Source organism: Phyllobates terribilis, unplaced genomic scaffold, assembly GCF_046119375.1.
Source record: "Phyllobates terribilis strain yellow unplaced genomic scaffold, ASM4611937v1 Scaffold_11__3_contigs__length_659146591, whole genome shotgun sequence".
Lineage (NCBI taxonomy): Eukaryota > Metazoa > Chordata > Amphibia > Anura > Dendrobatidae > Phyllobates > Phyllobates terribilis.
Genome location: NW_027362771.1, coordinates 374,563,665 through 374,577,703, shown reverse-complemented (window position 1 = coordinate 374,577,703; position 14,039 = coordinate 374,563,665). Strand labels below are relative to the sequence as shown.

Below are 14,039 nucleotides of genomic sequence, written 5' to 3'. Positions count from 1 at the left end.
ATGTGCTTACGTAGCGTTTTACAAGCGTATTTGATGCGGAATTTCCACAGCGGAAATGCTTGAAAAACTCTTGGTAATCCGCACTCCATGGTCCCCAATGAGTTTCCGCAAGTTCTATGCCCATGCTGCGGATTTTTCCGCATCGTTTTTGATGCACACAAAAATCCGCAGCATGTTAATTAATTTTGCGTTTCCGCATGCGGAATTGCCTTTGCAATGCAATAAAAAACGCAAGGCAATTCCGCATGGCGAAAAAATGCGAAAAACGCTTGCGGAATTCCGCATGCGTTTTTCCGGGAAAGGACATGCAGAAATGAAGCAGAAATTTTCTGCTTCATTTCCGCAACGTGGGCACATAGCCTGAAAGTGAGATTACGTGATGTGAATATATCTTATTTAAGGGTTCTGGATGTTGCCAGACCACATGCATTAAGGAGGGCCAACTGCAAGGTAAAGAAAGACTCTACTGTGCCTATACCACTACTATCCTATTCCTAACAGATGCTTGTGGTTGTGTACTAACCTCGTTCTCCTGCTGTTCTTGTGCATAGATAATACATTTATGTGACTGTAAGGACAATACAAAGAATTGTATCATTCCAGGAATGGAAGGTCAATCTAGTATCAAAAATCCACAAATCCTGTTGATTTGGCGTCTACAAAACCTAAATCTGTAGTCCAGGGTAAGAAAGACAATGCTGCGTTCTTCCTAAAAGAGCGCCACACCGGTCTATTGCTTGTGTCCGCTAGTACAGCTAAAATTACAGCTCCTTTCAAATAAATGTGGCCGAGTGGCAAATTGAACCTGCAGACAGTGTGGTGCTCTTGCAAAAAAAGAGTTGTAAAATCATTGCCAGCTCGCCAATCTGGGGAGAAGATCTGTCCCTGATCTGGTTCTCCCCCTGCATATAGCACATATCAGATGCCAGTCGCACACTTTTCTGATTCATGGCCATTGTGAAACATGCATTTATGTGCTGCATGTATACCAACTTAAACCAAGCTCAAATTTTGTGTTTTTTCTTTGTATTTTTTGCATTCTGTGCAAACCTGGGTGTGGCCTCCCTTCCTAGAGCTGGATAATACATTTAAAGCTTCCCTTGGCTGGTGTTCACAGTTTGGGACCCGGGCATCAGTCTGCCCTTATTCACACATTGAGGTCAACTCTGACACATGGTAAGGTTTCTAATATTAGACAGTGTAGGACCGTCCCGAATGGTGGGACGGCTTATATACTATTTTTGATCAAAAACAGTGTTACTAAGAACCCTATTTTATTCAAATGCACTTGCTTTTATTTATTTACAGCAGGGTTTATGTTCATTTTGCTTCTTGTAGGTTTTTCTGATTCATGGCCATTGTGAAACATGCATTTATGTGCTGCATGTATACCAACTTAAACCAAGCTCAAATTTTGTGTTTTTACTGGTGCTGCTGCCAAACGTCCCAACCGCTCTGCCTTCTTACTCCTATATTCAGGGTGCAATCACTGAGTGTTATCTGGGGTGTTACTTAGGACTGCAGGTATCTACTACATTTGCAGAAAGAAAAAGGGACTTGAAGTTTGGTTACTGCTACTTTTATTTTATGGGCATGTAAATGAGGGTGGTCAGCAAAAAGGGGCATGGTTTTCATACATGCAAACAGGGAACCTACTAAAAATGTAAATCCCAATCAGATGCATATGGACCATCAGTCCAATAAGCACCAAATATATAGTGTAACAAAGACCGTACAAAAGCTCCCAGGCAGAGAGGTCCTGTCTGATGATTAAAGAAATCAAATCAACTATGTGGACACTGCAATTGGCTACTGAGCACCGAAAAGATGTCTATCCCTAATTCACCGCGTGTGATCACGTGCACTGGATTATGCAGGCAGGGCCATGTACCATACAATACTACATATGCTTCTCACCACGGCGCTGATGTGGTTATGCCTCAGGTTCAACTCCGACAGCGAGTCTAGACCATTGAGATTTTCCACTTGGCTTATCTGATTTCGAGCAAGGTTCAACACTCTTAGGTCTCCCAGGTGACCAATATTCTCTATTTTGGATATCTGGAAGGAAACAGAACATTAAACAAATCAGTGCAATATAATGAGACACAAGATAGTAATAATGCCCTTATGTAATCATGTACACGTTACTGGCAGACATACGGTAAGACTGCTACAGAGGTCGCCTGTTTTACAAAACTCATTATCAATTATCCTATTCGAGCATTCGGAGTTAATAGAGGTGAGATTCATCACTTGCATCAATGAGCTGGAGAGAGGAGCAGATACAAACAGCATCTCTTCATAGTGGACCGGGTAAGTAAAGGTTACGGCTTTCAATGGATACTATGAAATACAACATTTCTCCAGACCATTCAACCATCCCTACTGGACCTTCAACTCACTCCATACTTTCCTGTCTCAAAGGTTTACTGTTTCTAGATATTTTTTTTTAATCTATTTATTAGGCTTGCTTATATAGCGCCTACATATTAGTCAGCGCTGTACAGACATCATCACTGTCCTCATTGGGGATCCCAATCTAAATTCCCTATCAGTATGTCTTTGGAGTGTGGGATCAAACCGGAGACCCCGGAGGAAACCCACGCAAACACGGGGAGAACATATAAACTCCTTGCAGATGTTGTCCTTTTTGGAATTTAAACCCATAAACCCAGCACTGCAAAGTTACTGTGCTTGAGCCACTTCGCCACTATGCTGTTTATTTTACCACCTCCACAACATTTCTCGAATTTGCTTCTTTTTCATCAACTTTGACTAAACAATAATGACTGATTATTGATTAATGACTAATGGTTATTGTGGTTTGTCCTGATGAAGAATGTGGACTTCGAAACGCGTTGATGAATAAAAATCCCATATAAACGTTTTTCGGTCTCCTAATACATCCTGGACCATTGGCAGGCGGATTTATCTCCACTTACTTCTAGTCTCGTATGTTACTCCATATTGTGGATCTGCAGCAGCTAACTTCTTCAGCTAACATAGGGGTTGTGACGTTCACAACCTCACAAGGTGAGCAAATTCCGCTTTTTATCTTTCCATTTTAACCCGGATAAGACCCTATTGAGCTCATTGTCTTTCTAGTTTTTAACTATTCGTCTTTCATCTCAAAGGTGTTGTCCGGTTACACAGATAAATGGCACACAAGCTGGTTTTGCTTTAAAATAAGAAAACAAACTGTACTGTGTGCCATTTTTATAATAAACTGGACAGCCCCTTTAATTGACTAGTGGAGGTATACTGAAAAACTGAAACTGACATACAATGCATCCCACAACCTCCCCTTCCAGACAAACCCTGATTCCACCCTACAAGTAATCTCTAGTCTATGTAGAGTCTTCTTTTCTGCTCTGTCCATCACCAGGATCTCTCCTGTACAATTTCCATACTCTGAAACATGTGGTGGCAACATACACATACACACAAGTAAATCAATTTAAATTCTAATATGTGTATTATCACTAAGACAAAACTTTTCTATACATTTGTAGACAGCTAACGGTTAAAACTGAGCCCACTGAAGACAACCACTCCTCCCTCCTATGCATAAAATAGTATACAGGTGCTTCTCACAAAATTAGAATATCATCAAAAAGTTAATTTATTTCAGTTCTTCAATACAAAAAGTGAAACTCATATTATAAACAGAGTGATCTATTTCAAGTGTTTATTTCTGTTAATGTTGATGATTATGGCTTACAGCCAATGAAAACACAAAAGTCATTATCTCAGTAAATTAGAATACTTCATAACAACAGCTTGAAAAATGTTTTTAAAATCCGAAATGTTGGCCTACTGAAATGTATGTTCAGTAAATGCACTCAATAATTGGTCGGGGCTCCTTTTGCATCAATTACTGCATCAATGCAGCGGGGCATGGAGACGATCAGCCTGCGGCACTGCTGAGGTGTTATGGAAGCCCAGGTTGCTTTGATGGCAGCCTTCAGCTTGTTTGCATAGTTGGGTCTGGAGTTTCTCATCTTTCTCTTGACAATACCCCATAGATTCTCTATGGGGTTAAGGTCAGGCGAGTTTGCTGGCCAATCAAGCACAGTGATACTGTTGTTTTTAAACCAGGTATTGGTACTTTTAGCAGTGTGGACAGGTGCCAAGTCCTGCTGGAGAATGACATTTCCATCTCCAAAAAGCTTGTCGGCAGAGGGAAGCATGAAGTGCTCTAAAATTTCCTGGTAGACTGCTGCGCTGACTTTGGTCTTGATAAAACACAGTGGACCTACACCAGCAGATGACATGGCTCCCAATCCATCACTGATTGTGGAAACTTCACACTAGACCTCAAGCAGCTTGGATTGTGTGCCTCTCCACTCTTCCTCCAGACTCTGGGACCTTGATTTCCAAATGAAATGCAAAATGTACTTTTATCTGAAAACAACGCCTTGGACCACTGAGCAACAGTCCAGGTCTTTTTCTCCTTGGCCCACGTAAGATGCTTCTGGCGTTGTCTATTGGTCATGAGTGCCTTGACACAAGGAATGCGACACTTGTTGCCCATGTCCTGGATACGTCTGTGTGTGATGGTTCTTGAAGCAATGACTCCAGCAGCAGTCCACTCCTTGTGAATCTCCCCCAAATTTTTGAATGGCCTTTTCTTAACAATCCTTTCAAGGCTGCTGTTATCCCGGTTGCTTGTGCACCTTTTTCTACCACACTTTTTCCTTCCACTCAACTTTCCATTAATATGCTTGGATACAACACTCTGTGAGCAGCCAGCTTCTTTAGCAATGACCTTTTGTGGCTTACCCTCCTTGCAGAGTGTCAATAACTGCCTTCTGGACATCTGTCAAGTCAGCAGTCTTCCCCATGATTGTGGAACCTACTGAAACAGACTAAGGGACCTTTTTAAACACTTCAGAAGCCTTTGCAGGTGTTTTTTGTTAATTATTCTAATTTACTGAGATAATGACTTTTGCGTTTTCATTGGCTGTAAGTCATAATCATCAACATTAACAGAAATACACACTTGAAATAGAGCACTCTGTTTGTAATGACTATATAATATATGAGTTTCACTTTTTGAATTGAAGAACTGAAATAAATTAACTTTTTGATGATATTCTAATTTTGTGAGAAGCACATGTATATAGGCTTAAAAAAAGGTTCCATGCGAAAGTGAAACATTGCACATTATATTATGGGAGAAAAAATTACAAATTCACCTTTTGAATTTATTTACTTATTGGAGTGCTGCTGTTTTTTCTTTACTATTAAAGGGGTATTCTCATGTTATTACATTGCTTTAGTTAGTTAAAAACAAAGCAAACTTGCTCATTTTCATGCTATCTGCTGTCATTCTCTGGCTAAGAAAGCTTTTATCTTACACAGTGTACAGCTGGTTTTCATGGAACTCTGCCATTAATGGCTGTACAGACCCTGGCCAAGAGTGCGCAGCAGTTACATTCCAAAAGAGGAGTTAAAGGGTTATTCCCATCTCCAAGATCCTATCCCAATATGTAGTGGATGTAATAATAATATTAGCAAATACCTCCAATTAGAAATGTAGTATAGTTTTTCTGATTTGCTATGTCTCTTTCCTCATGTACAGGCTTTGCGGGACCTTATGTATCCATGGTTACGACCACTAGCATCTAGCTAACTCTCACTAGATCAGTAGTTGTAACCATGGATAAGCAAGATCCTGCAATGCCTGTACATGAGGAAAGAGATATAGCAAATCAGAAAAACTATACTACATTTCTAACTGGAGGTATTTGCTAATATTATTATTACACCTACTACATATTGGGATAGGATCTAGGAGATGGGAATACCCCTTTAACGTCAAACATACCAGTCAGCTCTTTCCAGTCCATTGATTTCTGCACAGTAGTTCGCTACTTGCCTCCCTCCACCCTTCAGCTCAGCTCCTGACAAGCTGCTCTTTTCAATCCTGTAGACTCACAATCACCTGGCCCTCAAAATCAGGACTCTCTCAGACTGTAGCTGTGTGCTTGTTCAAATGCACTGTTATCTCTATATGTTAAGACAGTGATAACAGTATAGATTGAGAACTAGCTACGGATAGCTGAATGTGTTAGGGTTAGTGCCCACGATGCAGAGCGTTTTTGCCTCTCTCTGGCAGAAAAAAACGCATGCAGATTTACATGCGTTTTTTCTGCCAGAGAGAAGCGTTTTTACATGCGTTTTCGCATGTGTTTTTTCAAGCACTTTTCCAAGCGATTTTGAGCATCACTTGGAAAAGTGCTTGACAAGTTGGTCACACAATATAAATCCATGCAACTAGCATAGATTTATATTGTATGACCAACTTAGATGCTTTAAATGCTGCATCTATAATAATAAAAAAAATAAAAAAAGAATTAAAGTTAAAAATAAAAAAAACCTGTATACTCACCTCTCCGGTCTCCTCCCAGCCACGCCCTCTCTCCTCGGCGTCCCGCGGTGTACTTGCAGGACCTGCGGTGATGTCATTTAGTCAGCTGATGGTCACGCGACCATCACCTGACCGCAGACGTCAGCGGTCGCGTAACCATCAGGTGACTAAATGACGTCACTGCAGGTCCTGACAGTACACTGCGGGACGCCGAGGAGAGGGGACGCGGCCGGGAGGAGACCGGAGAGATGAGTATACAGTTTTTTTTTATTTTTAACTTTTTTATTTCTTTTTTTCACCGCGTGGTAGTCGGGATCAAGAGGAGTTGTAGTCTCCTCTTCATCCTGGGTACCACACGCACCGCGATTACACTGCAAATTTGTGGCTATTGAATTTAATTGAAACGCAGCAAATCCACATATACCTGTGGGTTTACTGCGTCTCAATGTTCCTCCATGGCCGCAAATTTGCAGCGTAATCGCGGTAGAAATGGTCATGCTGCGTTTTGCAACGCAATGCGAATTTGGCGCGCTAATTAGCGCACCATGTGCACAGCACATCCGAATGCACATTGCTTTGCATGGCAGACCGTTTTACAAGCGTTTTCGCGGCCATAAAAACGCCGCAAAAACGCTACAAGAACACTATGTGGGCACATAGCCTTACAGCAGTACTTGTTCTGAGCTTTATAGTTCTACTAATACTGCTATTCACCATATAAATAATCAGCTGATGAAAATTGCTATAAAAGCAGAATAAACTATAAAAGGTTAGTGCTAAAAGCTACACAGCAGCTAACATTAAAAAGGAACTGTAAGAATTGTAAAAAATGGCTAGTTTTTGTTCTTATTTTATTGGCGCTGCTCCCCTTGTTTTTTGTTTTTTTTTAACACACCATAAGCTATGGTTATATGGAGATATGTTTTTTTTAATATAGTGCTAAATTTTATGATCTTTACAAAAGGGGCGGTGCTCACAGGATTCTCTGGGGGCGTGTCTTTAGGATGCTTTGCATAATTACCCTCTGTTTTAATTACCTTTATGCTTTGCATAATTACCCTCTGAGCCACGCCTCCTTAATAAAGACCATACAAATTAGCTCTGAAAAAAGGCCCAAATCTCTAGAATCGTATGGCAGATTTAATATGAAAAAAAAGCCGAATACTCAGGAATCCAGAGGTAATAAAATAATAGCAAAAACTGGCCACCAGGTCCTCTTACCAGTTCTGTATCACTCAAATGCCTGTGAATATATGCACATATGCACACAAAGACATACACGTGCTCATGATACTAAAACATGTAAGTGATCTAGAGGTCAAAAACTGTTCATGTACCGACATTAAGCAAATCTGTAACATGCAAATACTTGTAAATCATGGAAATATTTTCCTTAGGTCTCAGACACTCAGGATCTGAACTACACGTCCATGGATAACTACTCAAATGTATAGAATAGTAAATCGCAGTTCTTGTGGCATGCTAAGTCAAGTCACTTTAGGAGAAAAGTTAGGCTTTGCCTTTTTATCATGTTAAAGGGGTTGTCCTGGTGTATAATACTGATGACCCGTCCTTAGGGCTTATACAGACGACCGTAAAAATCGGATGAGTACTGTCGCTTTAACGGATAGCACTCCATATTCATGGACTGACAGAATGGAGAAGATTGAGAGATTTATATATATATATATATATATATATATATATATATATATATATATATATATATATATATATATATACAGGGTGGTCCAAAAGTAGGTGGACAGAAAGTGTAATAAGGTTATGAAGGTGAAGATTTATCAAACACTAAATTGCAGCCACTTGTCTGGATCATCCTCCAATAAACCATGAATTAGATGTGGACGATAAGCTTTCCACCCAATAGATTTCAGGATTCGCATGATAGAAGCTCGTGAAAATCCCAATTCCAAAGAGGCTCTTCTGGTGGACTTTTTTGGACTCTGAACAAATGTTTCAGCAACAAGTTCTTTATTATCTTCTGTACAGACTGTTTTGGGTCGACCAGTTTTTGGAGCCTTAAGGATTGAGCCAGTGGCATTGAATTTGTCACGAATGCGGTAAATGGTTTGTCTCTTTGGGTCTTGAGTACCAAATGTTTCAACCCAATTCGCTCTAACGGTTTCAGCATTTTGAGATTTACAATACTCAGTTAAAATCCATTTTCTTTGATCTGTATTTAAATTATTTGCCATTATGTGTTATCTGAATTATCTGAAAAGAAAACATATTTGGGGGAGATCTATCTGTGAAAACTAGATCTGTGAAACTGGCTCAGTTGCCCTTAGCAACCAATCAGATTCCACCTTTCATTTTTCAAAGAGTCTGTGAGGAATGAAAAGTGTAATCTGATTGGTTAATAAGGGCAACTGAGCCAGTTTCACTTTACACCATGTTTGATAAAGTCGGATTTTGGTAAGAACTTACCTGTAAAATCCTTTTCAGCGAAGGAGGGAAGGGAGACACAAATCCATTACTTAGTGGGTAGGCGGAGCCCCATAGGATAGTTCACCTCAGATTAGAAAAAGTGACGACTGGCCCCTCCAGTATAAAGGCTCCTCCTACTCCCATGTTCTCCAGTCCGTACACAAGCTAAGGAAGAGCAGACAACACCAGCAGAACAACACATCCCCTTCTGAAAGTTCAGAAATTAGAGAAAACAGGTTATGTAATAGAAACACACAGTCCTAGGCATACCTCACTGGACCTGACAACTGTGTAGAGCTGGCGATACTGGAAGGAGAGTCGTAGAGCGCTAAACCCAGTCCAGATGATCGTCATCAGGAAGGAGACGCTGCATCTAGAAACACAAAAAAAACACTTCTGCCCTGGGAGGGTGCTGTGTCTCCCTTCCTTCCTTCGCTGAAAAGGATTTTACAGGTAAGTTCTTACCAAAATCCGACTTTCAGCAGCAGAAGGGAAGGAAGGGAGACACAAATCCATTACTTAGTGGGACGTCCTAAAGCAGTACCTCACTTAAGGGTGGGAAATAGTGGCAGAATCTCCAACACCCCAACAACTTAGGCAAGAGCGCAAACCGCGCTGAACAAAGAAAAAATAAACAAAGAGATAACTTAAACTACCGCCGCCTGCAGGACCCTGCGTCCCAAGGGAGCATCAGCGGAAGCACTCACGTCCACTTTATAAAACTTAGTAAAGGTGTGAACGGAGCGCCAGGTGGCCGCCCGGCAGAGCTGCACTGCCGAGGCCCCCTGACGAAAAGCCCACGATGAACCAATGGCTCTCGTGGAATGAGCTTGAACTTTAACCGGACAAGGCTCGCCCTTGAGCCGGTACGCTTCCAGGATAGCCGAACGGATCCACCGAGCTATCGTGTCCTTGGAAGCATGTTGACCACGCCGACGACCAGCCAAAATCACAAAAAGAGAGTCCGACTTCCAAAAACCTTGTGTGATTGTAAGATAGAACTTCAATGCCCGCACTAAGTCCAACGAGTGCAAGGCCCGCTCCCTTGGATTCTTAGGTTTTGGACAAAGAGAAGGCAACACAATGTCCTGATTAATGTGGAATTGTGACACTACCTTAGGTAAAAAATCTTCACGGGTACGAAGCACCACGGGATCCGGAAGGAATTCCAGAAAAGGAGGCGAGCAAGATAGTGCCGCCAACTCCGACACCCTTCTCAAAGAGGTGACTGCCACCAAGAAGGCCACCTTCCAAGAAAGTAACGAAAGTTTAGCAGAATCCATAGGCTCAAAAGGCCTATGCTGAAGGGCTTCCAGGACTAGATTAAGCCGCCACGGAGCCACAACTGCCCTCCGCGGCGGAAACTGACGTGCGACTCCGCGAAAAAAAAGAACGCACATCCCTGCGTGAGGCAATAGCCCTTCTAAAAAGTGCGGAAAGTGCAGATACCTGACCCCGCACAGTACTAACCGCTAGACCCCTGGCCAAACTATATTGCAAAAAAGCCAAGAAGTTGGGGATTGAAAAAACCCTCGGGTTTCTTGAAGATCCAGAACACCATGAATAGAAAGATTCCCAAGTTCTGTGATAAATCCTAGTCATAGCTGGACCCCTGGCTGCCTGCAAGGTAGCAATGACCTCGGGCGAAAATCCGCGATGGGTCAGGATCTCGGTCTCAAGAGCCATGCCGTCAAACAAAGTGACCTCAGGTCCGGATGACGAATGGGCCCCTGGCTTAACAAGTCCGAGCGAAGGGGTAGTGGAAACGGAAGCGCCGCTCGAAGAGATACCAGCGTCGAATACTACGCTCTTCGTGGCCAATCCGGTGCTACCAAGATTACTGATATTCGTTCGAGTTTGATCCGTCGGATTACCAGAGGATATCGGCGGAAATACATAGACCAGCTCGAACTGGTCCCACGGGGCTACTAGAGCATCTACCGCCACAGCCTCCGGATCCCTGTACCTGGACATGAACGTCGGAACCCTGGCATTCAGCCTGGACGCCATCAAGTACACCTGAGGAGTCCCCCAACGGGAACACAGCAGAGAAAAAACATCTGGATGGAGACTCCATTCCCCAGGATCCACCTGCTCGCAACTGAGGAAGTAAGCCGAGATATTCAGCACACCTGGGAAGTGGATCGCAGAGATTGCTGGAATCCTGGACTCGGCCCAAACCAAGATCCGAGAGACCTCCATCATGAGTCTGGAACTTCTCGTCCCGCCATGATGGTTGATATACGTGACCGCCGTCGCATTGTCCGACTGAATCCGGACCGGTAGACCGTTCAAAAGGACCGTCCAATGTTGGAGGCAGAGAAATATCGCTCTCAACTCCAAAATGTTGATCGGGAGAGACGACTCCTCTGACGACCAGACCCCCTGAACCCAGAGGTCGTTCCAAACTCCCCCCCAACCCGTTAGGCTGGCGTCGGTGGTAATCACCGACCACCTCGGGAGAAGGAAGGATTTCCCCAGGGATAGAGTCTCTGGACGTAACCATCATCCAAGAGACTCTCGCACCCTGCGGGAGATAATGACCGAGCGATCCAGAGAAGTCAGAGATCGATCCCAATGTGTCAGAATAAGATTTTGGAGATCCCAGGAATGAAATTGTGCAAATGGTACTGCTTCCATAGCTGCCACCATTTGACCCAGAAGGCGCATGCATTCCCGAAGGGACATTGACAACGCCGACCTCATAGCCTGGACCAGAAACCGAAGGTTTGCCTGTTTGACAGGAGGCAGAGACACAACTGCCCGAACTGTATCGAAATGCATCCCCAGGAACAGAATGGACTGCGCTGGTTCCAATGACGACTTCTTCCAATTGATCAGCCACCCGAAGTCCATCAGGTACTGAAGGGAGAGGTCGCGAGCTGTTATCGCCTCCTATGCTGTGGGCGACACTATGAACAGGTCGTCCAGGTAGGGGAGGATCGTAACCCCTTGTCTTCGAAGAAGCGCCATGAGAGGAGCCAGAACCTTTGTAAAAACCCTGGGTGCCGAGGCCAACCCGAATGGTAGGGCCACAAACTGGTAATGGGTTTGACCTATGGCGAAACGCAAAAAACGCTGGCGAGCCCTGCCGATAGGGATATGCAAATAGGCATCGCGGATGTCGATAGACACCAAGAAATCGTACTGCGACAGGGTCGCTATCACCGAACGGAGAGACTCCATGCGGAACTTCCGTGTTCTGACGTAAATGTTCAAATCTCTGAGATCCAGTACCGGGCAAAACTTGTCCTCCTTTTTGGGGACCACAAAAGGGTTGGAGTAAAAACCCCTTCCCTGGTCTTCCGGAGGAACCTGAACCACCACACCCTGCTGCAGGAGAGAGTCGACCTCCTGTAACAGTGCAGCAGCCAGCCTTGGCATGGATGGAATGCACGTCTGACGAAACCTGTCTGGAGGTGGAGAATGAAACTCTATGAAATAGCCTGCCGACATAACCCGCGTCACCCAGGCGTCCGATATGTGGGATGCCCAAATTGACCCGAATTGTAGCAGACGACCTCCCACCCGAGAACCCTCGGGGGGATCCCTGGCGTCAATTAGCCTTAGCGGATCTTTTGTCAACCTCCCGTCTGTCCTGACGGGACTGTTGCTTCCAAGGAGTACGAGATTTCTGGGAGGATCTGCCGGAGGACGAAGGACGACCTGATCTCCAAGAAGGCTGACCAAATCGTCCCCTTGTCCGAAAAGATCGTTGACCTCTACCGGGCCCTGACCTGCCAGATGTGGATGCCGCTGCCTTCTTTAGAGGCAGAGAAACATCCTTGTCCTTGGCCTTGGCAATCAGCTCCGAAAGGTCCGAACCAAAAAGCTGACCGCCCCTATATGCAAGACTAAGCAAACCTTGCTTGGATACTGTATCTCCGGTCCACTGCTTAAGCCACAGTGCTCTTCTAACTGTGACGGCCGAAGCTTGAGCCTTGGACAAAATTGAAGTAGTGTCCAGTACTGCATCCCTGCCATAACACATGGCTTCTTCCATCAACTGAAAAAGCCTTTCCACTTCTGAACGCGGAGTCCCCTCTTGCCATGCCGTTCGCAGCTGATCCAACCACCGCAGGGAAGCCTCACCGGCCCACAAGGCCGCTCGGAAACCATGACCTGCGGCTTCATAGATGGATTTCGCCGCTGACTCCGATCTCCTGTCCAGAGGATCCTGAAGATTGGCTTTCCCTTTAACCGGAAGCAAGGAGGACTTGCTCAACTGAGACAGGGATATATCCACCTCGGGAGAAGGACCATCTCCTTAGCGCAGGGATACAGAGCATCAAAAAACCGCATCCCCTGGAAGCGTTTATCCGGACACCGGCGCTCCTTCTCCACTGCCTCGTTAAGTTCCTCATGCGCAGGCAACGTTGGACGAGCACGGCGCGTTTCCTGATATAGCCGGGCAGACTTAGACGGTCTTGCCGGCTCTTCAGACAGCTGTAACACTTCCCGCATGTCCTTAATAAGCACATCTACGCGGCCTGAAAGTGAAATAGAGCGACCTCGTCGATCCTCTTCCTCGGAATCAAAGATTTCCTCAACCGAACTCGTTGGTGAAACCGAAACCTCTGATGCGCTGTGCGAGGCAGATAGTGCCACAGTCCTGCGGCGCTTTTTTCCTCGTGGCGACGGATGCGATCTGGCTGACACCCACTGACCCAGGAGGCTAGAAAGACTATCAATGGAGCGAGTGAGCACTTCCACCTTAACATCACTAAGAGTCGAACTTGACGTCGTGGAAGGCCTGGGTGTATCAGAAGCGTGCAACCGAACTTGGAACGGATCAGGAGAGCGGTCCGCACTCCCAGGCCCCTGATCCGACATGCCACCCACACCAGATACCAGGATGTTACAATAAGGATGGCAAATAAAAGTGTGAAAGTTGCACAGCCTGTTTTCAAAACTCTTCTTTTTTTTTTTTTTTTTTTGTATGCCTCAAGCTCTGAAGGGTTAAAGCTCACCCTTAGAGAGAGCTACCCCAGAGCTGCAGAGCAAATAATTTAACTTAATCAACTGGGAGAAGCGCCTTCAAACACAAGGTGTTTCCCCAGGAAAAGAAAAAACAACCCTAAAGAACCATTCTGTTTAGAAGGGGTTAATATCACTGCAACTAAAATACTACACTGCCTACTAAGGTCAGCGAAGTAAATAGTTTCAAAAGAGAAGCGGTAGCGCTCACTGTGTCTCCCTAGCAGGTTAGCCAAAG

At 44.5% G+C, this 14,039-nt stretch overlaps 1 protein-coding gene across 2 annotated transcripts in view; it reads right to left on the bottom strand.

Moving 5' to 3' along the window:
• Nucleotides 1-14,039, bottom strand: part of LRRC49 (leucine rich repeat containing 49) — a 208,775-nt gene that overhangs the window by 116,968 nt on the left and 77,768 nt on the right. For both annotated transcript variants that reach the window (XM_073650816.1, XM_073650817.1), the window contains one exon: nt 1,918-2,061. In XM_073650816.1, coding sequence (XP_073506917.1) covers nt 1,918-2,061 — 144 coding nt within the window. The remainder of the gene's footprint in view (nt 1-1,917; nt 2,062-14,039) is intronic.